This window comes from Lacerta agilis, chromosome 5 (genome assembly GCF_009819535.1).
Source record: "Lacerta agilis isolate rLacAgi1 chromosome 5, rLacAgi1.pri, whole genome shotgun sequence".
Classification (NCBI taxonomy): Eukaryota; Metazoa; Chordata; class Lepidosauria; order Squamata; family Lacertidae; genus Lacerta; species Lacerta agilis.
This window is the reverse complement of record NC_046316.1, coordinates 15,580,254-15,604,271: the sequence shown is the minus strand read 5'-3', so window position 1 is coordinate 15,604,271 and position 24,018 is coordinate 15,580,254. Positions and strand designations below refer to the sequence as shown.

At 42.7% G+C, this 24,018-nt stretch overlaps 1 protein-coding gene and 1 long non-coding RNA gene across 2 annotated transcripts in view; both read left to right on the top strand.

Moving 5' to 3' along the window:
- Positions 1 to 24,018, top strand: part of POLR3A (RNA polymerase III subunit A) — a 58,074-nt gene that overhangs the window by 24,786 nt on the left and 9,270 nt on the right. Inside the window, exons 19-24 of the mRNA XM_033148706.1 lie at positions 10,809 to 10,946; positions 11,988 to 12,158; positions 13,128 to 13,241; positions 19,099 to 19,185; positions 19,689 to 19,771; positions 23,425 to 23,595. Coding sequence (XP_033004597.1) covers positions 10,809 to 10,946; positions 11,988 to 12,158; positions 13,128 to 13,241; positions 19,099 to 19,185; positions 19,689 to 19,771; positions 23,425 to 23,595 — 764 coding nt within the window. The remainder of the gene's footprint in view (positions 1 to 10,808; positions 10,947 to 11,987; positions 12,159 to 13,127; positions 13,242 to 19,098; positions 19,186 to 19,688; positions 19,772 to 23,424; positions 23,596 to 24,018) is intronic.
- On the top strand, positions 195 to 1,553 carry LOC117046602. The gene is made up of 2 exons (XR_004426594.1): positions 195 to 592; positions 913 to 1,553. It is a non-coding gene; the product is annotated as an uncharacterized LOC117046602 (long non-coding RNA).

The window sequence follows — 24,018 nt, the reverse complement described above, 5'->3', positions numbered from 1 at the left end:
CCATGAGAGCAGAGGGGCAGAGTGTCACTTGCTTGTTGACTGGGAGAGATCATCCTCTGCTGCCAGCAATTGCAAGAAACATTGACACTTCCCCGCACCTGATTGGCCACCAGCCTGGGACAGGGAAGTTCACACTCAAGAATCAGTGGCCTAATATAGTAGAACAATAATAAACTAAGCATAGCAGGTCTTAGGCTGTTGTATATGTAAAAAAATACGTTATATATGTATATGTTGTATTTGAGAGGAGGCAGGCAAGACAATTGTTCCAAATCTCCTTTATTAATAACCATGCTGGACAAATTATTATGCATCTATATAGCTATCAGTGTACACTTGCCCAGGACAAGAAATGCAACTTCATCCTCCATATAGATTTGCCTTCTTTGTACAGAGTCAAAGCCTTTGGTGAGCATGAATTAGCTTATGAGGTTCCGCTGTCTTCCTTTTCTTGGACTAGGGTGAGGTTCTGGGGATTACTCGGTTTGGCCTGGCAAAAATGAAGGAGAGTGTATTGATGCTTGCTTCGTTTGAGAAGACAGCAGATCACCTCTTCGACGCTGCATATTTGGGCAGAAGGATTCTGTGTGTGGTAAGTGTCTTGGGTGATGAATCTTGCCACTAAGCACAGCTCTCTAAATGTATCCTGGCTGAAATGGGGGAAGTGGAGCATGGCCTTTTTGCTGTTGCCCCATAATAGGGAATGATCTCTCTTCCTACTTCTTTTTTCACCATGGGCCTTGACATAGTGAAGTTGGTTTGCAGGTAATAATTGCTTTAGATCAGTCTTCACGAGTGTAATATGTAATATTACTGTAGCTAATCTCTTAAACTGCCTCTCCTTCTTTAAGTCCATGATGCACATTGCATGGGAAATATGAGGCTTTAATCATTTTTCTTGATATTCTCTAGGCGTTTCTGAGTGCATCATTATGGGTATCCCAATGAACATTGGAACTGGACTTTTCAGCTGCTGCATAAAGCTGACAAGGAAGCAGACCCCCCAAGAAGGCCTTTAATTTTGACAACCCCGATTTCCATATTTCCCTTACTACGTAGCAGCTGGAGAGCACCAAACAGCAAGCAGATGGCATATTTTAAACTGGAGCTGCATGCCTCTCTAAGTAGGGTTTGGAGGCTGGATAAGTGAGAGATCATGATGTGCGCAACTGATCCACCACTGCTGCAGGCGTTTATCTTTTGTGTACTTAATCCGCAGTGAACTTCAGCTGATGGCGTTTGGTTTTTAAAAGCAATAATTTTCCCTGCTACATCAAAAACCTGTAACGTGGATTGTGGGACACCAAATCCCTATGAAAGGGAAGGCGCTTAACGTTTTTGCCTGGATTTCTGTCAGAAGCATTAGTTATAGTAATAGGAAAGATTTCTGCTGCCTCTACCAGCTGTGATAAACATCTGTCAGAGTGTCCAAAGTAATTTCCAGTTGGATTGATATCGAATAGAAGGAAGGTTGTGTTTGCTGTCATATGTAGTGCATATCCTTTTCTGTTAAAGTTTGTTTCCCAAGTACACTTTGTGTGGCGACTTCTTAGGGGGAAAAGGGGGGGGGGAAGTGGCCCAAGAAAATATTTATATTTTGGGGCCAATTCACACAACTCCGTTCCACGTAGATTCCACCACAGAGTAACTACAGAAAGAGAGAGGAAGACAGAGGGGTGGGAATCAAAATTGGCTCTGAATGGTAGTGAATTGAATGGGGAGGAGCTATTGGGGGTTAGCATTGGGATCATGGCTAACACCGATTTTATTTGTTAGAAGATTCAGAGAATGATCTTACCAGCTAAAGTTCAGGAATTCAGGCACTGATACACTGACGATTTCTCCAGCCTAATTAATACACAGTAGTGTTACGTTAATGATGAGCTAATGGAATGACTGGGAATTTTTCAAGTGGGGGCTGATGGACACCCTCCCCCCCTTTCATTCTAGTAGACATTCCTTGGGGATGGGTTTACTCCCCAGAGCAATTATATTCTGTAGGTAAGAAAGCTGCAAAACTCACTTTTGTAATATTTTTTATATTGCTGAATGTTGAAGAGTTTGTGAGTAAAGTTTTTAAATAAGTGAAGGGTACTTGGAACCCTTCAATACTTTATAGCAAGTAACATGATGGGGAAAACTAGATGAGGAAACGAAGGCAATGCCCCCCACCACTTATGTTTAAATTAACCCTTTTCGGTTCATATTGATTCATGCGTTTGCACGTTAGTCCTAAACTACATTGTTTATCAGAGAGCAAATGTTTAACTGATTCGCAATTATATTTGTGTGTGCTTGTTAGTACCACCCCCAACATAGGAATTAAGGTCATCTTCTGGGCTTGTTTGCTTTTTTTGTTAAAGAAAAACGATAATGTACAGCAAATTGCATGATTATTTTTTGCTAGGCGTAAAGAAACAAATTCTGAATACAAAGAAAGATAATATGAAAAAATAGTGAATATATATATATGTGTGTGTATAATTGCTAATGCAGCCAGAATAGCGTTCATGACCACTCATTTGCTTATTTTCTGGAAGCCTTTTTGAAGGTGAAGACTGTGATGGAGACAGTACTTCAGAGCCTTCCAGATAAAGCCAGACTAGAGTAGAAGCCAGTCCAGAAGATGATCCAGATCTAAATGTGAACTACCAAAATCTCTCCTACCACTAGAGGGAATTGAGTGTAACAACTCATATAAAAGCTGTGCTGAGCTGTTAACAGCACCATGGAGTACTAAAAGGTATGAAGCTGGAGTACTAACGAGATGATTCCCCCCTCTTAAATTCACTACAAGCTACTCTGTATTTGGGAGGCTATGGGGCAACAACAACCACTGTGTGATTGCAGTTTGTGCTTCATATGGCAGTGTGCAAATTCTTCTTTGAGCCAGTAGCGGGTCTGAATGTCAGATCATTATCCCCAGTTTTGTGGATAATGTTATACAAGACAAGTTGGTACTGAGAATCCAGAAGCTTCCAAAATGTGAACAGTTTCATGTAGCATGGGAAAATGTTGCTTCCTTATACTGTACTGTAGATGTGAATAAAGATAATTTTTCAAGGTGTGCGTTCAGTTTCATTTACTGATGGTATTCTCTACCTAAAACTGCTGTAAATATTCTTAGTAAAGCATAACTATTTGAACATGCATGCATACCTAGGGTACCCAGAGACCATTTTGTTGCATTTATGTAACTCGTTAGATCATGCAGAAAGATGAATCCTTTCCCGTGATCTAAGGGCTGATCCACACATGAACATTATATGATTGTGGCGACTTCCTTGTTCTCAGTAACTGACACAGATGTGACACCCCCAGCCAAAACCTCCATTTGCCTTATTTACAGTGTTTCTCATGAGCTGTTTCCCACAATCTTGTGTCGATTCATCATGTGATGTGCTTCTATCATGTATGAGCCAATCAAATAATCTTTTCTTCCAGCCCTGCATGAATCAGCTGACCATACTCTGCTTGTGCGTACACACACAGTATAGTGCAGAGAATGATCATTGTTTGTAGAGATTATGGCTCCCGATTCACAATAGCATGCACCAGTAATTGTTGTCAGTAAACTTAATACGTTGATTGGAAATGAACCGTCATCTAGCTTGTCTCTACATTTCCATTCAGCGCTGCTGTCAGCTGGTTTGGGGTTTAAAAAGAGATTATGGAGCCAAACCCCTCCACCTGCTAAAACAAGGGGTGGAAGAGTGGAAAACAGCAATTCTGACAGGTCCAGATTTTAACATACGATAAGAAAAAAGAAAGAATTGTGCTTTTAAGGTAGCAAATGATAGTATATCTTCAAAAGTCCTTTTAAAATTATTATTTTATTCGGGACAGGTGAAATGTTTTCAGCAGAAGTTTGTGTACATAACACAACCTAAGGAATTCACTGGCTGATAGAGGAAAATGGATCAAACTCTTTCTGTACCACGTCAGTTTCCAAGCGTTCACAAGCCTCTGTCGTTTTGGTTTCTGCATTTAAAAAAAAGGAGAATGATTTGCACCAAAGTGGCTCCCATACATGATGGACAAATGGGCCTCAAGTGGTACAAGTCTCCTTTGGCCTGCCTTGCAGCATCTGCAACTAGAAAAGAAATTACTTGAGAACTGTCATTTCTAAGGAAAATTTTCACTGTTTGGCAAGTGCAGCGCAGATTGTTCCTTTCATGGGAGCTGAACATTGGGCAATCTGACTTCGTGGGGAGGGTTGTTTTTATTTCTGAAACTAACTTAACCTCAAACCATTGTTCTAGTTGAAATAAAACTGTTAAACAGTACCTAGATTATTTTTGGAATGAGAGCAGTGTTACAAGGAGAGGTTTACTTGATTGGCCTTTGTTGTAGATTATACTGCTGAGGCTCGCTTTGAAAGTCTTCTTGCTGCCCAAAAGCAGATGTTCCCAAGGAAAGTGTGGTCGCCTGCAGCACAATATTGTTTGTGGCTGAAGCAGAAAGTCCCTTGAAGGATGCTGTAGACCCCAGGCGAAAATGCACATCCATCTTATAGGTGCATGTTGAATGAAGAGACAGTCCTGCTTGTCTTGTCTATTAAATTAGCAAATCCAACTTTAGCTTTGCAGGCCTTGACATGTCAGAGTAAGAAAAAGGACTCCCCTTGTTTGAGAATTATAGCTCACATACAGAAAGCCAGGGCTCTTGTTTGACTGTGCTCAGTTTATGTCTCTGTCCTTGTTTAAGTCTCTGTATTTATTCTTGTAGTTAATTTTAATTGTAAGAGGTCCTATGACCTTCATGGTTGAGAATTTGTGTTTGTTTATATGCCCTGTGGCCTTAAACTGTTACAAAATAGGAAATGACTGAAATAAGCTTGGATTCCACCACCCACCCTCCCCGTCTTACAACTTGAGTTCTCAGCGTTTCTGCATCTACCGTATAGGTTTCTGGGTGTGTTAATGCACTGTTTTTCCAATTTGCAAACCAGGAACCACAACCAGGTAATGCCCTAATGTACGCTGGGTTGCATAAGTAGCACTGCCACCATTATTTTGAGAAGGGTTTATTTAAGAGAAGGGAAGAAATGTTGCCATGTTGGGGCTAAAAGTGGTCGTGAGTCTGAAAAAGCTGAAAATGGGAAGCTTAGGTTGACAAGCTTCTGGCTTTTTTCCCCAGACGTTGCAATCCACAATAGTGAGTTGATGGCTGGCAGCATGACAAAGGAACTTTAGGGTCCGGATCCAAGAATAATATCTTCTACATTTTGCTGAGAGATTGGGGACAAGTGGAGGCAGCTGATGCAATGTCACGGCTAGCCAGGCTTGCTCCTGTCTACCTCTGTAAGTACTGGCTACCTTGAAAAATGGCTTCCTAGTAATTTTATTCATTTTTTATTGCACTATGTTTCTATCCCGCAGTCCTTCCAAAGAGCTCAAGGCAATGTGGTGTACAGTTCTTCCCCACCCCTGTTTATCTATCCTCACAACAACCCAGAGAGGAAGATTAGCTGAGAAATATTGACTGAGCTATCCTCTGATTTTTATGCCTGAATGAGGAATTGAACCCAGATCTTCCTAATTTTGACACTGTAACCAGTATGCCACAATAGTTCTAATAAGAGCCTTTTCAGTTGATCAAGGCTTTTTACCATACTCAGGCTGAATGAAAGCACTAACACTGGCTTTGTACAGCAGGGAAACCACTGGAAACGACATATTAAACTATATTGAATAGAGCGCTGAATGAACAGTGCGTTTGGAGGAAGAGGGCTGTCCTGTTCTAGTGGCAGATGGTGTTGTTGGGCAAGGTGCAATGAACAAAGCATTATGAGACCATTGAAGGGCAGGAATGGATTAATGAGTTGGTGCAAAGGCAGGTCATGGGATCCAGTTGTCCAAACCTCCATTCTCTTAGGAGTCTCTCTTAAGAGAACTTCTCTTGCGTTAAGTGAACTTTGGGGGCATCTCTGGCAAATGGGGCTTCTGGGGCAGTTGTGTTAATCCTTGAAGGGCTCCAATTGAAGTGGGCTGGACTGCTGGCTCTGAGGTTTGTGACTGGCAGGACCAATTTCTCCCCTGGGCTTTTCTGATCTGGACTCAACTAGTTGGTTCCTCCACAGCTGACTCTTCCTAGTCAAAACTGGAGTCAATACTAAGGTCTTCCTCTTCACTGAATTCACTGGGACCATGGCATGGTGGAGTCTAGTGTTGGATAACCTATTTTTTTTTAAGAGTCGTTAAACTGCACAGGCGTTGTAGCTAGTAGTTGATGTTCGTCCCTAGTGATGCCACAGGCGCATTCCAATAGGTGCTACTTGTTTAGGGAAGAATTGTGACACACAACCGTGACAAGAGAATCAAATCTGAGTGCAGGAAAAGTACGGTACTGGCCTTGCAACAACAAAATTGTATGGGTCCTGTGCAATGAGTAAATGAGCCACAATTATGCCTATCAATTGATTCTCTGGAAAAGCCCAAAGAGAACACACAACGTCAAAATGTACCACAGGCCAGCAAGACCATCTCCTAAAAATGCTACACTTTTAAAGCTAGTTCTGCTAGTTTTAGGAAAGTCTAAATATATCTTGCACAAGTTAAACCCAGAGTATAAAAGTAACCTCAGATAAAATTCTCTGTGTGGCACTCAATGAGCTGATGTGTATATTTGGCTGTTGTTTCCAAACACTTAGCTAATCGAGGATTTTCAATTGGAATTGGCGATGTGACTCCAGGACAGGGGCTGCTGAAGGCAAAGGATAAACTTCTGAATGATGGGTACAAGAAATGTGATGAATATATTGACGCTTTGAAGACTGGCAAACTGCAGCAGCAACCTGGCTGTACTGCAGAAGAGACATTAGAGGTGAGTTGTATACCATCTGATAGAGAATTACTCATTCTTAGTAATGAATCGGAAGTCGTGTTGTGTGCTGTTTGCTTATTTACCCTCAAGGGTGAAGCATAACTATTGTGATTCTGATTCAGCAAATTGATTTGCTGTGATTTGGCCAAACAGTCCCAAAATGTGAAGATGGGCCACATTTCAAGTGGCCAAATCACAGTAAATCAGTTTGCTGAATCAGAATCTTAAACTTCCCAAGGCTGTCACCAGGGAAAGATTGAGGACTTCAGGTTTCTGCACCCTCCTTTCCCCTGATTGCCACTTATTCTTCTCGCTGCACCATAGGTGAACCCTCCTATCTCCTGATGGCTGAATATAGGGTTCCCCCTACCCGGGAACAGGCACCTCCCAACAGCAATAAGTGCAGGAAAAAGAAAGAGGCAGTTTCTGGCCTCCCTGAATTCTGTGTCTTCTGAAGCACCAAAGGGGCCAGGCTAGGACAAACCCCCACAGAAAGCCAGCATGTTCATCAGTTTGTCAAAATTATTGGTCTTGCCTCTGTTGTTGCAATGATCAACCTACAGACTTCTTTCCTTTGGAACATTCTGCTTTTTCTTGGTCATTAGAATCTGCTAAGATGCAACAATCTCTTTAGGTGAATTCTTGAAATGGTCAGCTTATTAATTGTAAGTCTCCTCCCAGGCGCTGATTCTGAAAGAGCTGTCTGTGATCAGAGACCATGCTGGCAGTGCCTGCCTTCGAGAACTAGACAAGAGTAACAGCCCCCTCGTCATGGCTCTTTGTGGTTCAAAAGGTAAGCTTGCGAGGACTTTAGAAAACAAATGGCTGCGGCCCGCTCATCTTTCTTTTTCTGTTGCTAATAAATAAATAAGGCAGCAAAAGATTATGGTTGCGGTTCAGACAACACTTGGATCTACAACAGGAAGCACAGGTTTACCGGTAGATGTAATTCCAAGTGCATGCAGACGGTCTTTGAACCTGAGACAGCCCATATGACCAGCATCTGTTTGAATCTGAGTTGCATTGCCTGTTTGTGCACAGTTAGCAACCAAAGATCAGTGTCGTGGGCAAAGACCGTACTGGCATCCCAATATTAACGCATTGCGGAGGCTGGCTTAAATGGCATGCTAGCAGCATGAAACACAGCACAGGTAAGTTTTGCTTCTGGTTTTTACAAGGTAGCACCACATTTTAAATCGGAAACTTTCCTATGTCATTTCTATATCTCCTACATAGCACAGTTGCTTAAAGACCAAGCAACTGCAGCTTAATTTTGCCTTCAGTTTCGTATAGGTCGGTTTTGCACTCTGTGCAACTCTAGATAGACTGTTCTTAATTCATTGGGCTGTCATGCATGAGTGGGAATTTTGTCTTCTTTTTTTTTTTTTTCCCATGCAACATTGCAAACTGGTTCTCCAGCTCTGGTTGAACTGGCATGTCGAGTGCCAGCCCTTCCTATGTGAGGGTGCAATCAAACCAAATTCTCCCTGTTGGCATTCTGAAAGGATAAGAATTCCATTTTGGGCACTTCGTTTAAAAAATAAATAAAAAGGTAATGAGTACTAAAGCTTTTTGCACAGATCTACATTAAATGCAAGCCCAACATGATTCATAAATAATGGGGCACTTCTACAGTGGGTTGTATCCAATGCTGCCTCTTCAGTTGTGCCACAGAAATTTTGCGCTCTCTCCTGCACACTCTCATAATCTGCTCCAGATTTGGAAAACGTGCACGCACATTCTCTTTTCTCTTTTATTTCTTTTACTAGTTTTGGTTTAGATTAGTTTGTCTTTTTTGTTGTAATGTGAAAAGTTTTAATAAAAAACATGAATGTGCACGTACAAATAAAGTAGAGTGGGGGCAGACCTCCATCACAATATGCTGCTCTGGAGGCAAGATGTGACCTACCTCTTTCTTTGTGGCGTTGTCTTTTTAGGCTCCTTCATTAACATCTCCCAGATGATTGCCTGCGTAGGACAGCAGGCTATCAGTGGCTCACGCGTGCCTGACGGCTTTGAGAACCGATCCTTGCCTCATTTTAAGAAGCATTCCAAGGTGAATAGCATTGCGGGACCTAAACGACCTTATGAAATGGGGAGGTGTAGGTTTGAATACTAAATGAAGACGGAATTTTTGGTGCGATGTAATGACTGAGCGGTTCAAATCTTGACTGCTGCGGACTCACAGACTAGTTGGCCTTGAGAAAACCTCCCTCTCTGATCCTCCCTCGCTCCTCCTTGCACTTTGAGGATAATACAAATGACCTACCCCCATAGGGTTGCTACGAGGACCAAGACATGATAATGTGAAATAATTTGCTCTTAATTCAATTGAACAAGCTGAATCGTTTGCTTTAGAACACTGGAGTAACCCCATAAGGATGTAACAGTTCCAGTGGGCAACTTGCCCAGATCTTGGTCTCTTCTCCCTCTCGCTCCTCTTCTCCCCAGCTGCAAGTTGGCAGGCATCAAATTTAGAGCATTCTCCTTCTCTGTGTTGCCCATTATAGCTAGTTCTCTTTCCCACTCCCTGGGAAGCAGAGAGGCCTGTGGCTTCTTGTACTGGAATTGGAATCCTCTAGAGCCAACCAGGAATTGGTGAACCAAAAGCAAGGGAGTTGGGGGGGGGGAGTCCTGCCAGTTATTCTGGACTCCATTTCCCATCATCCTTCACCCTTGGTCATGCTGGCTTGGACCAATGAGAGCTGGAATCAAGCAACACCTGGAGGGCCATCAGTTCTCCACCCTTGGTGTAAGGAATAAATACAGGACGTAAATGTTGGGAATCGGCCTGTGGTGAAGGAATTCCAAGAAGTTTAGCAATCATGCTGGATCGTTGCAATGGAAAGCATTTCTGTGAACAACTGTTAACCTGTAGGAAATATTTTGGTAGGAGTGGAGCTTTTACTATAGGGTGTTTTACTCTGTGCAAAAGGGCTACCCCTCCATCCTTTCTTGACCTCAGTGGCACTCCTAGGAGATGAGTTCTCACATTTTCTAGAGCTGATAATTCCATCTGTTCATGCAACACCTCTTGAAAAGGTACAGATAATAGCTGTAAAGATAATAGCTGTATTATCGTACCTGTAATACTGTATTTTTCCATGTATAATATGTTTTTTGTTTTTTATTTCTTTGCTTAAAAACGTTAGTCAAAAATTGGAGGTCATCATATACACAGATGGTGAATGCACGTGGTTGGGGTTAAGGCTCTGGTGCGGGTGGTTCTGGCTCTGGCCTGATTTCTTAAGTTTGGATTAAACAAATAAGATAAAAGGGTAAAGGACCCCTGGATGGTTAAGTCCAGTCAAAGGCAACTATGGGGTTGTGGCGCTCATCTCCCTTTCAGGCCGAGGGAGCCGTCATTTGCCCACAGACAGCTTTCTGGGTCATGTGGCCAGCATGACTAAACCGCTTCTGGCCCAACGGAGCACCGTGACGGACACCAGAGTGCATGGAAACACCCTTTACCTTCCCTGCCACAGCAGCACCTATTTATCTACTTGCTCTGGTATGCTTTTGAAGTGCTAGGTTGGCAGAAGCTGGGATAGAGCAACGGGAGCTCACTCCATCGTGGGGATTAGAACCTCTGACCTTCTGATCAGCAAGCCCAAGAGGCTCAGTGGTTTAGACCACAACGCCACCCACATCTCCCAAAAAATAGGGGTTGTCTTATACATGGAAAACTATGGTATATGAAGTCAGTGTTCTCATGGTTTGCATGTTTGTTTATTATAATTTCTATATAATTAACAAGGAGCTAAAGGTGGCATGTATGGTTGCCCAGCTCTTGCTTTATTCTCACAGCAACCCTGAGAGGTAGGTTGGAGTGAGAGACGGTGACTGGCCCAACATCACCCAGGGTGCTTCACAGTGTGCAACTTGGGTCTCCCTGGTCCTACTTTGACATTATTGGCCACTGCATCTCATTGACTGCATTTTCTACTGCAGCACATTTCAGGTCTTTTTCTCCCCTCTTGCAGCTTCCAGCAGCGAAAGGTTTTGTTGCCAACAGTTTCTATTCTGGCTTGACGCCCACCGAGTTTTTCTTCCACACCATGGCTGGTCGAGAAGGCCTGGTTGATACTGCTGTAAAAACAGCGGAAACGGGATACATGCAGGTAACGTGGGGATACTTTGCTGTGGGAGAAAGCCGTGTTAGTGTAGCAGAACAGTCAGGAGCAATTCCCATCCGTTAAGTGTAAAGGTTCGTTTTCCTTACTTAAGTCAAGAAAATAACTAGCATTCCTCTCCCAGTTTGTGGCCTCATTCTTCATCAATGTTCAATTCTGATGATGAAGAAGGAATCCTGTATCTCCAGAAATGTCTATACTACAACTATAGAAAGATTCCTATATCTGTAGACGTGTATTGTGGTTGTAGGAAATTTTATGGGTCTTCCCTTTATGTCCAATTTGTTTTTTTTACCATGAGGGGCAGCCTTGCAAAAACAGGAGACATTTATTGCAAGCTGTCTGTATTCACCACACATGTTACGTGTTCATGACTAGAAAGAAGGAGACCAGACTCCTTTCATTTTATCTGTTTGGTTGCTTGGAGTCAATTCTTTCTTGTTGCAGCTAAACAGCTAAGTAGTCATTTGCAAGCCTATGTGAGGCTGTTTCATATGAGAGGATTCCTGTCTCATCAACTGAATTCTACCTAGCAAAGGAGCTCAAAACTCCAGATTCTCCCCCCCCCAAAAAAAACCATATTTTAAAATATGACTTGGTCCTGCCTTCATCCCTTCTACAGGCTTCAATGCTTAGAAATATGGGGTGTGATGCATTTCCCCCCAAAATAATCTGCTTTTTAAAAATTGAGACTTTGATAAAGAACATTTAATCAGATTTATCCAAGCCAAACTAGGCAGTAAGACCTCAAGAATTGTACCACGAATGCCTTTAATGCAATATTAAGTGTTTGAAACGTTACCTTAAAAGATTCAAATGCAGGGGGACTTTCAGTGTACCGGACTGTAATGGTTCCTATTTATTACACCACGGGTTATATTTTCAGACCTGTAATGACTCTCAAAATGCAGCACAGTTGCTCATCCTGCGTTTGGCAGTGCGAATTGGCCACCCCACCCACATCTTAGAAGTTTTGTAAACTGCATTACTAGATAGGCCCTGAAGGAGTTGTCTTCCCTTGCTTCCCAGAGACGACTGGTAAAATCACTTGAAGATCTGTGCTCACAGTATGACCTGACTGTCCGGAGTTCTACCGGTGACATCATACAGTTCATTTATGGTGGAGATGGCTTAGATCCTGCAGCTATGGAGGGAAAAGATGAACCTCTGGAGTTCAAGCGTGTCCTGGACAACATCAGAGTAAGTAAGAGGGTGTCTCATTAAAACGGTATCAATAAATGTCAACATACTACAAAGCTTGAAGGAAATCTTCATGTTGGATTTTAGCGAATGGACCTTCCAGTCCTCATTTCAGCATCTACCAATTAAATATGCTACAGAATTCTTAATCTTGTATCTGTTTTCTTTCATCTGTCTTTGAGCTTGGATGACTCAGTTGGTTAGAGTGTGGGGCTATTAATGCCAGTGTTGCAGGTTCGATTCCCTGTGTAGGACGGCTGCATATTTCTGCATTTCAGGGGGGTTGATTCTCAGGGTCCCTTCCAGCTGTACAATTCTGTGATTCTAATGGAGGCTGGGGATCTTTGTAAGAATTGGGCTTTTTGCCCTAGATGATAGGTGTCAGGGAACCGTCAGTTCCCAGTGGGGCGATGCAGGGGCTGTGGAAATACAGAGAGCCCCAGTGCCGTGGGGACAGCAGCAACACCTCCAGTGGGGAAAGCAGGACGTCCTTTAGCAGGGAGGAGAGACTGGAAGCTAGTCGGGCGAGGAGGGGGCTTGGTATGCTGCAGAGCCCCAGCGCTCACCTAGCCAGGCTGGCAGAGAGGAAAGCACGACGTTTCCGTCGCCCCAGTTGCGTAGACGGGTGAAACGCAAAGAGGGGAGGAGGAGGTTTGGGGTGCCGAAGTTCTTTTGCTGGGGGTGCTCCCAAAAAGCACCACTTCCGGAATCTGGAAGTGACTAAGCAGGTCATGGATTTTGGAGCTCTGCATTACATATTAAACTATTTACTATTAAACTTGTAAATAGAAGGAACGGAGTCCTGCCTCGTTACTCATGAGAAACCACCACCCGAACCTTACAATAGGATTTGATTAAAAAGCAGACAGGGAGTTGGGCACATCCAGTTTGAAAGCTTATTAAATTGTCTGAAGGAATTAAATTCAAAAGGCCCTTGTAATGTGTCTGTATACTACTTTGTTGTTTAAGGCAGTGTATCCAAGCCGAAGTGAGCCAGCACTTAGTAAAAATGAATTGGTGTTAACGGCTGAATCCATCATGAAGAAGAACGAATTCCTTTGCTGCCAGGACAGCTTCCTACAGGTGATGTCTTTGCATCGTTTTCTTTTTCACACATTCATAGGTCCTTTACAAACTGCTCTCCCCAGAACACAAAGCAGCACGATCCAGTAATCTTACCTGTTTTCTGCTTTGGTAGCATCATCTCAGTTGTTAAATAGACAGATTTTGGGTAAAAATGCAGGTGTTTGTGCTCTGCCTTCTGAGGAATTGTTTTCATTTGCCTGTTAGGAACTGATGAGGTACATAAATACTCACTTTTAAAGGCAGCACTTTGTTTATGAGCCAGGACTCTGTTGCTTTGATTTTCCGTGACTGGCATAATTATTGGTTTGCAATAGCAGGGATTTGGTTCAGAAAGTGCATTAACGTGTGCTATCTTATGAATAGTTTATTTCAATAACAGCAAAATACCTATTACTTTGTTTTTCCCCTGTTCTTTCTTGAAGGCGTTTACTGAAACAGGTTATGCAGTATACAATGAGGTAATTGTAGCATGTGTGTGCACTATGTAGAACTTTATAGTGGCGACGCTTCTTGAGTTGAAACTGTTTTGTATTACTAACTCCCAGTTCATATGTTCATTGGTGCTGGAACTTCCATCCACCACCTCCCTCTTGCCACCGTTCTTGGACAGCCCTTTGGTTCCACTGCCAACTCCTCAGTTCCCCAACCTTTGGGATTCTCCCCACAACACGAGGATCAATAAGGCACTGGACAACACACCTTCCATGAACTTTCCTCCTTTCATTCAGATCTAGTATTCCCTCTCCCTGAATGCTGTTCTGCTCTGCACCACCCAAGCCACCTTCCAGAGTCCCTGGGACTCCCGTCTCACCCTCAAAAGTCCTGCTGTGTCAAGAAAAGGTTTTTGTGGACTACAATAAGTAACTTCAGATTACAGTGGTACCTCCGGTTATGAACATAATTCATTCCGGAGGTCCGTTCTTAATCCGAAACCGTTCTTAACATGGGGTTCGCTTTTGCTAATGGGGCCTCCTGCTGCTGCCGCGCCGCTGGCGCGCAACTTCCACTCGCATCCCAGGGCAAAGTTCACAACTAGGGGCATTTACTTCCGGGTTAGCGGAGCTCGTTACCCGAAGCATTCGTAAGGAGGATGGTACGTAACTCGAGGTTCCACTGTAATCAGGAAAAGCAGGAGAGGTTCACTGAAGTGCAGATGGAGAAACAGAGCCCCAGTCTAAAAGACTTCAGTTTGCCTACCTCAAGGACCTGACAGGATTTGGGAGCCTGACTGATGAGTCTACTTCCCTATCAATACTGACCCATCAGCTGTTTGAGTCGATTTGATTCATATTTCTATGCCGCTTTTAATCCAAGTGAATCGCAAAACAGCCTACAAACGATAAATGACAATAGCAGAATAGAACATCACAAACACATGTTTTGGAGGTTTACTATTTATTCATTTCATAAAGCTCATACACTGCTTGATTGTAGGAAAAACGTCAAAGCAATTTACAAAGAAGATGAAACAATGATATTATCACAGTAAAAGTTTACAACAATAATATAAAACAGACAAAAAGTTAAGCAACAATAGACTAAAACAAAACCCTTAAGTAACTGGGTAGGCTTGTCTTACAAAGAATGTTTTTTAGCAGGCACCAAAAAGAGCACAGTGCCTGCTTGATCTCAATAGGCAGGGAGTTTCAAAGCATAGGTGTTGCCACACTAAACCATCGAGTTCTTACACTTGCAGAACAGGTATTATGGGCGCTTACTTGTAGGTAGTGCCAATTCTGCTGATCAAAGTGGTCAAGTGGACATATGTGGGTGGTCAGGTGATCTCGGAGATAAACTGTTCCCAAGTGGTTAAGGGCTTTATATGCTAATAGTAACACCTTGAACTCTGCCCGGTAGTAAATCAGCAACCAGCACAGATCTCTGAGCACAGATGTTATACGTTGACAAGTCCTCATTTGTGTCAGCAATCATACTGCAGCATTCTGCACAAGCTCCCAGATCAAGCACAAGAGGAGCCACACATAGAATGTGTTGCAGTAATCCAGTCTGTCCCTTCAATGCCTCTGCTGTATATAATGTAGTATTCATCTTGTTTTACTTTTAAAATTATTTAAATAGTCTGTGCATGTAAAGTTCCCTGAAGAATCCTCACCACATATATGTTATGTTAAGAGAGCCTGCTCTTTTTATTTAGAATTCTGCTTCCACCATTGTTTCCACCCAATAACTTACTCAATTTTTTTTTTAAAAAAAATCCCTCTTCACACTGTTGTTGGGTATATGTAAGGGACAGACAGCTCAAGAATTTAATGTATGAGAATTAAAGATAATTCATTAATGCTTGTTTACAACATAATATAATGGATTTGCTTATTGGTAGACAGCAAAGTATTATACTATCAGACGTCACTTCGGATTGAAGAAAATACTACATTAACTGTAACAGTGTTAGTGTTGCTTTAAGAAGATTCCCATGAACTTGTTCTAATCCTTACATGAAACCATTAACCAATTACCTACTTATCTCCACCTCAGTTAACTCACAGGTTTGTTCAGAGGGCTTCACTGGAAGTATTCTCTCTGGTCAGGAATTTGCCAGTTGTTGGCTTGAGCCCTCCTGAAGGCTGCTGCTGGAGGTTTCTTCTCCCCCTTATTAGACCTCCTTAGCTTCTGCCTTCAGTGATTTCAGCTCTCGCATGAGCTTCTCACTCGTCCTCCTCCCCAACTGTTGCTGCTATTTCTTTCAGGCTCTCTCTCCAGGCTTCCTCTTCCTCCTTCAGAGTCACTTCTTGACTCAGCCTCCACAACTGCCCCCCCCCAAAAGAGTGTGACTGGGCCGGCCCGCCCATGAGGCAGGCTGAAGCAGTTGCCTTGGGCATCAGAATCCCAAGAGGTGGTGCCCTTGCGACTGCCTTGCCCCGCTTGGCCACCAGTGGAGAAGCGGCTTCCGGCGAAACGCCGCCGAAATCTCAGGAGAGATCTCATGTGCTCCGTGAGATCTCACTGCAACCCATCGCTGCTTCACAGGTGCCACCACACAAGCCAGGTGAGGGGCGCTTCGGCAGTGGGACAGCACCATCCCGTTTCGCTTCAGGCGGCAAAACACAACAGGTCCGTTCCCCCTCAAGTGCTGAATCTGCTTCCACATTCCATGCCAGCTAGAACTCTCCAACCATTGTATTTGCACTGGAATTCTGAATGCTCATTGGCCTATAATTGTGGACCGTTGTTGGGAAGGAATTTTCACAAGGGGACCAATCATCAACAGACTTATTTTGGATGCTCCTGCCTGATGCATAAAGGTTGAGGCGCACTGATTAATTGAAACCTCACATTTTACATAGTTAACCTCCCCTTAGCAACACTGACAGTTCTAACTGCCACTTGGCAGACTGTCAGCTGAACTCGCATATAATGTTTACCTTTCTGGCTCTAGCCAAGAGTAAATGGCCAGTGTTTTTCCCCTCTTCGCGCATTTACAATTTTCATACTTTGTGTGTTTCCCTATTATCACAACAGGTGACAGCAGAGGTACCCCCCCCCCCAAAAAAAAGCAGATGAGAGAGTGAAACCCCAATAGAATAGTTGCAAACTATTCTCAGCAGTTGCTGAGGGAACTGAGTGGCGATGGCCTTATCGTGTCAGTCAATGGGGGGGGGGGGGATTTTTCAGTCTCCACTGTTGCTAAGCTAACTTTAAAGTACATTTTCTGAAACTACAGTAGACGCAGCAATTATACTTGCTCCTCTACCTTTTGAATATGTAATTGAGTTAACTTATGGGTCTGACATTGAAATCTGAGGACATTCCCCATTGTAGCAGAGGTCAACGTTTTGTCCTACGGGAAACATTTATGGTTGTTGACAAGGTATATTGAAGCGATAATGACACAGGGAAAGCTTGCTTTTTTCTTCTTCATGGAATGACCAACTCCGAAACTTGGTTTCTACAAGTGCCTGGGGTTGCCACTGCCATTACGGGCAAAGCACAATATGCACATGCTCCCTTGAACTTGAGTATTACTTTGGCATAGCAGACACTGTAAACTCCATTTCGCAGCCCTCTGGATTGCTGCCTAACTGCTGGAATGTATTTTGACCCTCTTTGGATTTTGCTCTGTTGCACTGTTACTTGTCTGTTAGCTCAGAAAATAACTCGGTGCAAAATAACACATTTCACTGCGACTTTCACTGGCTTTGGTAGTGCCTGTTCAAAGACAATCATTTAGTATCCTGTTGAGGGAAGACTTTCTGCGGTAGTACTACTAGTCTACCTTACAACAGGGTGGTGGTTAGATTGAAGATGCATGCAAAGTGCTTTGTACACTTATTGGCGGGGTGGAGGAGTATATAAATGATGGAGTACATGTTTTAATGTCCATTTTGTAACACTAACCAGTGCTGGATATTAGCAGGGATCATTAATGTAATGATAAGCTGAGAGAGAATTGTCCCCCCCCTTTTTTAAAGACACCATTTCATAACCTAAGTTGGCTAAAAAAAAGCATCAGAGCTTCAGACTGGAGGTCCATATTGTCCTGTGTCCTGCTTCCCACTGTGATGTAATCTACTGCCTCTAGGAAGTCCCCAAGCAGAGCATGAAGGCAACGGGCCAATCCTGTTACCCCTCATCAGCACTTATTCACTAACATACCACCTCTGAATTTGGAGGTTGCATATAGACAGTCTGACTAGAAGCCACTGATACTCTTAAAATCCATGATTCCCCCCCCTTCCCCTTTCAATGCTATCTTAAGCTAGCAGCCAAATGAATATTGCCTGTCCCGAATCAGGACGATCCTAAGTTCTTGTAGTTAGTTTATTAAATTCATGCATTACTTCCCACAGTGGATAATCCTGAAGCATTTTAAAGGAGTAAAATACAGTGATGTGGTTGGAAATACATACGGTTTTATCCAAAGCAAGACTATGTGAACGTTCCATCAGCGCAAGGATTTCTGCTTGCACAACGAAACGTCCACACACTCTTCCCCCAGCTTGTTCTGGGATTCCCCTGGCTCTCTGGAGCAGATTTGGGGAGGGTGCAAGGTTATGGGGTGGAGGGAGACATGTGGGGAAAGTCCCCTTGTGCAGTCTGAAATCCTTGCGCCGACAGGACACGTTAGTTGATTACTGCCTATAAACATGGTAACAACATAATTAGAGCAAAATATATAGTCATTGGTGCAGCCCAAATGCCCAGGAAAACATAAATGTTGTTACCTGGCACCAAAATAGCGACAAAGTTGGCACCAAGCAGGTCTCCCTGGGGAAAGCATGCAATAGACTGGGAGCTACTACAGAAAAAGCCTGTTCTTTGGACCCTTTATGTAGGTGGCAAACAGAGAAGAGCCTCAAAGGACGATCTTGGGGTTCAGTCAGGTTGGAGAAGCACCTCTAAACATACCTTCTTATCTCTTGCTCCTTTCTGGTGTCCTCCCCCTCCGCCAGTCCCACCGAATTTTGTGCATCTGCTTTTTGCATTCTGCTAATACAGGTTCCCAGGTCTCTGTATGTTAAAGGAATCTTGGCATAAGAGGAATATTCCAGAATCTCCTCCTCCTTTCCTCGCCTCTCTCAGCTTTGTGAGATGTATATAAGTCAGAAAAGTCCCCAAGATTCTAGCAGAGAGAACATCTGTAATCACTTTATTGCTCCTTGGCAGGTAGCTATTTCAACTGCTTTCCAAAAGCAACTTGAAGTGTGCAGTTGTGGCACGAAATGCATTTTTGAGTCACTTTTATGCTTTACGGCTTTTTTACTAATGCAAAATACTGCCAGATGTTTATAAGCTAAGAGTCTCCATAGTAGCCGGGCTGCAGAATATAAGGCAGAGAAGCCCTAAAACGTGCATTTTTTAATTATTTTTTTTTTTTTTTTTTCTGTTGTTGCAGGAAATAAAAAAATTCATCAAAGCTATGTCCGAGAAGATCAAGAAAACCAGGGACAAGTATGGCATTAATGACAACGGCACGACAGAGGTAAAGTTGCTTGTGGGTTGTGTGCTAATTCCATACCCTTTAACAGATAAAGAATAGGGGCACTATTTTTTTGCATGTAAGCTTGTGTAACACACCATTAATTCCCATTCCTGGGATCTTGGCCAGAACTGCCCTTTCATAATGCTGGACTAAATGTTGCACCTTGTCTAATAATCTGCAGCAACCTGTCCTACACTCGTTTCTGAAGCAGGGAAGTTCGGAAACTCAATACAATGCTTTCTTTAAAATAAAATAAAATAAACCAACCCTTAAAGTTTAACCTCCAGTGATTCTGGATATATGTACTGAATAGCAGCTGTGGCTTAAACATATTCAGTAGCTTATTATCTTGCTTACTGCAGGGAAAGGGGGGGGAGAACATAAGTGAATGTCACTGTTGGTTTTTTCCTCTGCATGTTCATATTGTGCACTAGGGGAATGCATAATACATGCCCCGTTTATTGAATTAAATTCCTAACTGTTCTGGCTCTTTATTGCTTCAGCCGTATGTTTTATACCAATTGGACCGGATTACTCCAACCCAGCTGGAGAAGTTTCTAGAGACCTGTAGAGAGAAGTATATGAGGTACGGATAATTTTTTCCCCTTCTGGGTAGTAGTGAATGTCATTTGAACTGATTTAGCCAAATCTGATTATAAGTAGGTGAGAAACTGATAGAAAGTAGTCCTGCTTCTCAGGCAGAACTTAGGAGGTCTGAAGCGGGAAGCAAGTTTTAGCCAAAGTTCAGTTTCTCCCTCAGATGTTTGTCTCAGTGTCAATATAGCTAAAAAGAAAAGTAGTGATGGCTCTGCAGTTGTTACATAATTCATGCTAATATGGCAATGACCAGCTTCCCTCAGATTTATTGTGAAGTTGCCCATCTCCCCTGATACATAGTTAAATTCCTTGCATACTTAATATTTCCCCAAACCTAAAAAGCAGCTTCCCAGACTAAAGGATCATCCCTTTCTTCCCCACCCCACCCCCACAATTACATTGTTCTGGGGTTTCTCCCAACCCCCAGAGCCATTTGGGGGGAAAGCGGAAGGGGGAATCCCCATTGCAGAAGCCCTCACACATGGCTTGCACTGACGGGACTCATTAGGTCAGTGGTTCTTAAAGGGTGATGGGCAGGACTGGATGGCAAGTGTGGCAGAAAGATTCAAGGGCAATCAGTATCACCGGTATATTTTTGGGAATAATTCATGTTCTTATGTAGCCACAATGATTTCTATTTTCTGGCTTTCCTGTGATCACATTATAAAGTAGTTGTGTTCTGTGTTACAAATCAAGCATTGCTGGGAGTTTTTTTGTTTGTTTTTGTTTCCCAATGTATTTCTTACCAGTAAAAAAACTGGGCATTTTTTTCCTCTGAAAGTGTGTCCCAGAGGGAAAAAAAGATTGATAATTAGGTGAAACCACCTTCACCCCACCCACCCACCCACCATAATTTTTGTACTTAGGATTTCTCCAGTAGTAAGAAGCACACGTTTTAGTCCTTGCACACAATTTAGTCGAACAAAATATAAATGCAAGCACCTGAGATTTCTCAGTACTACTTCTATTGAAACTAAGGGTATTATATAGCAGGACATATCCTGAATGACATTCAATTATTATTATTATTATATATTTTTAAATATATATATATATATTATTACATTGGATGCTAGAATTGGATTGAACAGTAATTATGAAACACGACGATTGCAGAGATGGGGGTCCTGCTGCCCTCTAGATCAGGTACCCCCAAACTCGGCCTTCCAGATGTTTTGGGACTGCAATTCCCATCATCCCTGACCACTGGTCCTGTTAACTAGGGATGATGGGAATTGTAGTCCCAAAATATCTGGAGGGCTGAGTTTCGGGATGCCTGCTCTAGATGCTGCTGTTAATGCAGCTCCCATAATCCCTGATCATTGGCAGTGTTAATGGGAGTTGAAGTCCATTAACATCTGGAGGGCCTCAGTTTCCCCATCTCTGCATTGCGGTGAAACGCTATAAATAGTCTTGCCTTTGGATGTGCTGATTACCTTCCACCAGGTGGTAGCAAACTTGGAAGGCTCCAGATTACGAAACGAAAGGAGATCTGAAATTATCCTGGGCCTCAAGTTCTCCAACTATGGACAGCTGCTGCATTAACTAATAATAAACCCCACTAAACGAACCATTAAGTTTAAGCATATTGTGCCTATGGTTTCTCAGTCATTGAGGTTTTGTAATAGGAAGTATATAAGAATAATGCTTGTTTTAAATGTCTGTGCTAGCTTTTAGCCCATAACAACATAAAAGCAACTTCTATGAGGAATAGCAGCACTAACACCATATTGAAAATGTGTTGCAGAAGCAGCAAAGGGGCACATAAAACACTGATTTGTGAATGAATTTACTCGTATGTAGGATCACCAAAAAACAAGACTATTGGGAGAAGCAATTTCCCTTCCCAGCCCTCATGGAGTGGATATTTTGGGGTGGGTTGATTCCCCACCACCACCATCTAAATATTCTGTCTCGGCAACAGTGGAAAGGAAGTTACTTTTGTTTCTGAACTGCCTTTATCCTGAATCTTGACATTGGTTTTGAGAAGGCTGAGGCTTTTTTTATACTGGAAGAAGACAGTACTAGTCTTGAGGCTGTTACTGCTCTGTGAGTTGATTTGCTTTATGAAGAGAAGGTCCATAATATGCCGTAGGATTGTTTCGCTGGGATTTAACTAAGGGTGACAGCTGTCCTCTGATCTTCTACTTGCTTCGTTGCATAAGGTCTCTTGCTAAGCATATTGCTGCTGTGACTCTGTGCATCTTGGAGCCTTAGCTTTGCCCTGCCAGATGAGGATTGTTAACAAATGGGATTTAAAATAATTGTTTGATGTTGACCTCCTTGGCTGAGATCACTTAGCCTGTGCACAAGAAAACGACAGTGCTGATAATATTCATTGGGGTATTCACATCGGGGCTGGTCCAGCGACCTTAGTAAGGGCACCAATTGAATCTCATCTACCAAATGAACTCTTGTTGATATAATAAGGCACCTTTTTCGTGTCATGGGGTTCATAGCCTTGATGCTTCTAGTGTTCACTGTCTCCATATTGTTATTTGCTGTCAAATAGTTGATATATTTTATTATAGAGTAAAAAAAAATAATTGTCTGCCTTTGAAGGCATTTCAGAATAGGGTAATTATATGTAGGATACCCTGATTGTTGCTGTCATATTATCGTGGAGGAGCTGAAGGATGTTCACAAATTTATCTGGGCAGCCAATTTTCAGAAGGGTAGTCCACTCGGCCATTACGATTTACATTGTCGAAGGCCTTAGTGAGGTCAAAAAATGCCATATACAGGGGTTGGTTTTGCGCTCTGCATTTTTTTTGAAGCTGTTGAGTGGTGAAAATCATGTCCACTGTCCCCCTAGAAGGTCAAAAACCATTTTGGGATTCAGGAAGGGTCACCTCAGATATTGTTAGGAGACAGTTTGCTAAGATCCTTGCAAGAATTTTGCCTGCCACAGCTAATAAAGCGATGCCTCGATAGTTTCCGCATCCATTCTATCACCTTTTTAAGAGAATGATAATTTTTGCATCCCTAAGGTCTGCTGGGGTCTCCTCTCTCTCCCAGATTTTTTAGATGAGCTTGGGAAGTTGTTCTGTAAGTTCAATTCTGCCCACTCTGAGGACTTCGGCAGGTATCCCATCAGGTCCGCTGGCTTTGTTGCTTTCCATTTGGTTAACAGCTGTACACAGCTCTCCCAGATTTGAATAGGCCTCCCTGTCAAATGGAACTGGGTGTTCTGTGAGCTGCTAGCCAGGGAGGCTTATGAGGGAACAGTTTCAGGCAGCTGATCTTGGGACTTTGTGATTCTGAAGGATCAGAGAGAAAAACAAAACGTGCATTAAATGCACAGCTCTCCTGAACACCTGTGCTTTCACTTTCTTTTTTAAAAGTGTTTGACCATGATACAATATGCCTGATGAATTCTCAGAATGCAAAAAAAAGGTGATGGAAAGATTTTGATCTGTCTGTGCTCCTAGGCTGTGACACAGCTTCTTGTCTTCCCCCAGGGTTTAAAGAAGTGGGTTTTATGATTCCATAGTGCCACACTGAATCTTCTGGGGTTTTTTATCCAATACAGAGAATGGGGATCTTGGTCTTTGGAGGCTAGCTCAGCCAGGAACTCTCTAGAGTAGACTCGTAGGTGTGAAAATTAATAAATACGAAAGTTTTCTTGGTTTTATAACCTAGGGCACAGATGGAACCTGGCTCTGCAGTGGGAGCTCTTTGCGCTCAGAGTATTGGAGAGCCTGGCACACAGATGACTCTGAAAACTTTCCATTTTGCTGGGGTTGCCTCAATGAACATCACGCTAGGAGTGCCGAGAATCAAAGAGATCATCAACGCCTCCAAAGCCATCAGGTACTGAAGCCAGATTTTATTCTCATCTTGATATTTGAATGGCGGATTTAATTGTAACGGAGGGAGGTTTCTCTCTCTGTCTACTTGCTAGCTGGAGTCAGAGTCTGGCCACTATAATAAACAGAAACTGACAGGAACAGGATAACTACAACATTTGATCTATCCAGTAATTCTTGCCTATGAAACAAACATTTGTTGTAATGTCTTCTGAAAAGGAAACAAGTTTAGTAACTCAACTTCTGCTTGCAAGTTGTGGGGGGAGATAAGCTGCAGGATGATATCCCTTATCTAGGATGGCTGCTAAAGGCTCTCGTTTATAGGGGTTTGATGTATTTGTTGCTCTCTTGATCCAACAAAATGAGACCTTTTTTTTAAGGTAGAGAGTTATTTGTTAGGCCTACCTGTTGATCAAAGCACAAAAAT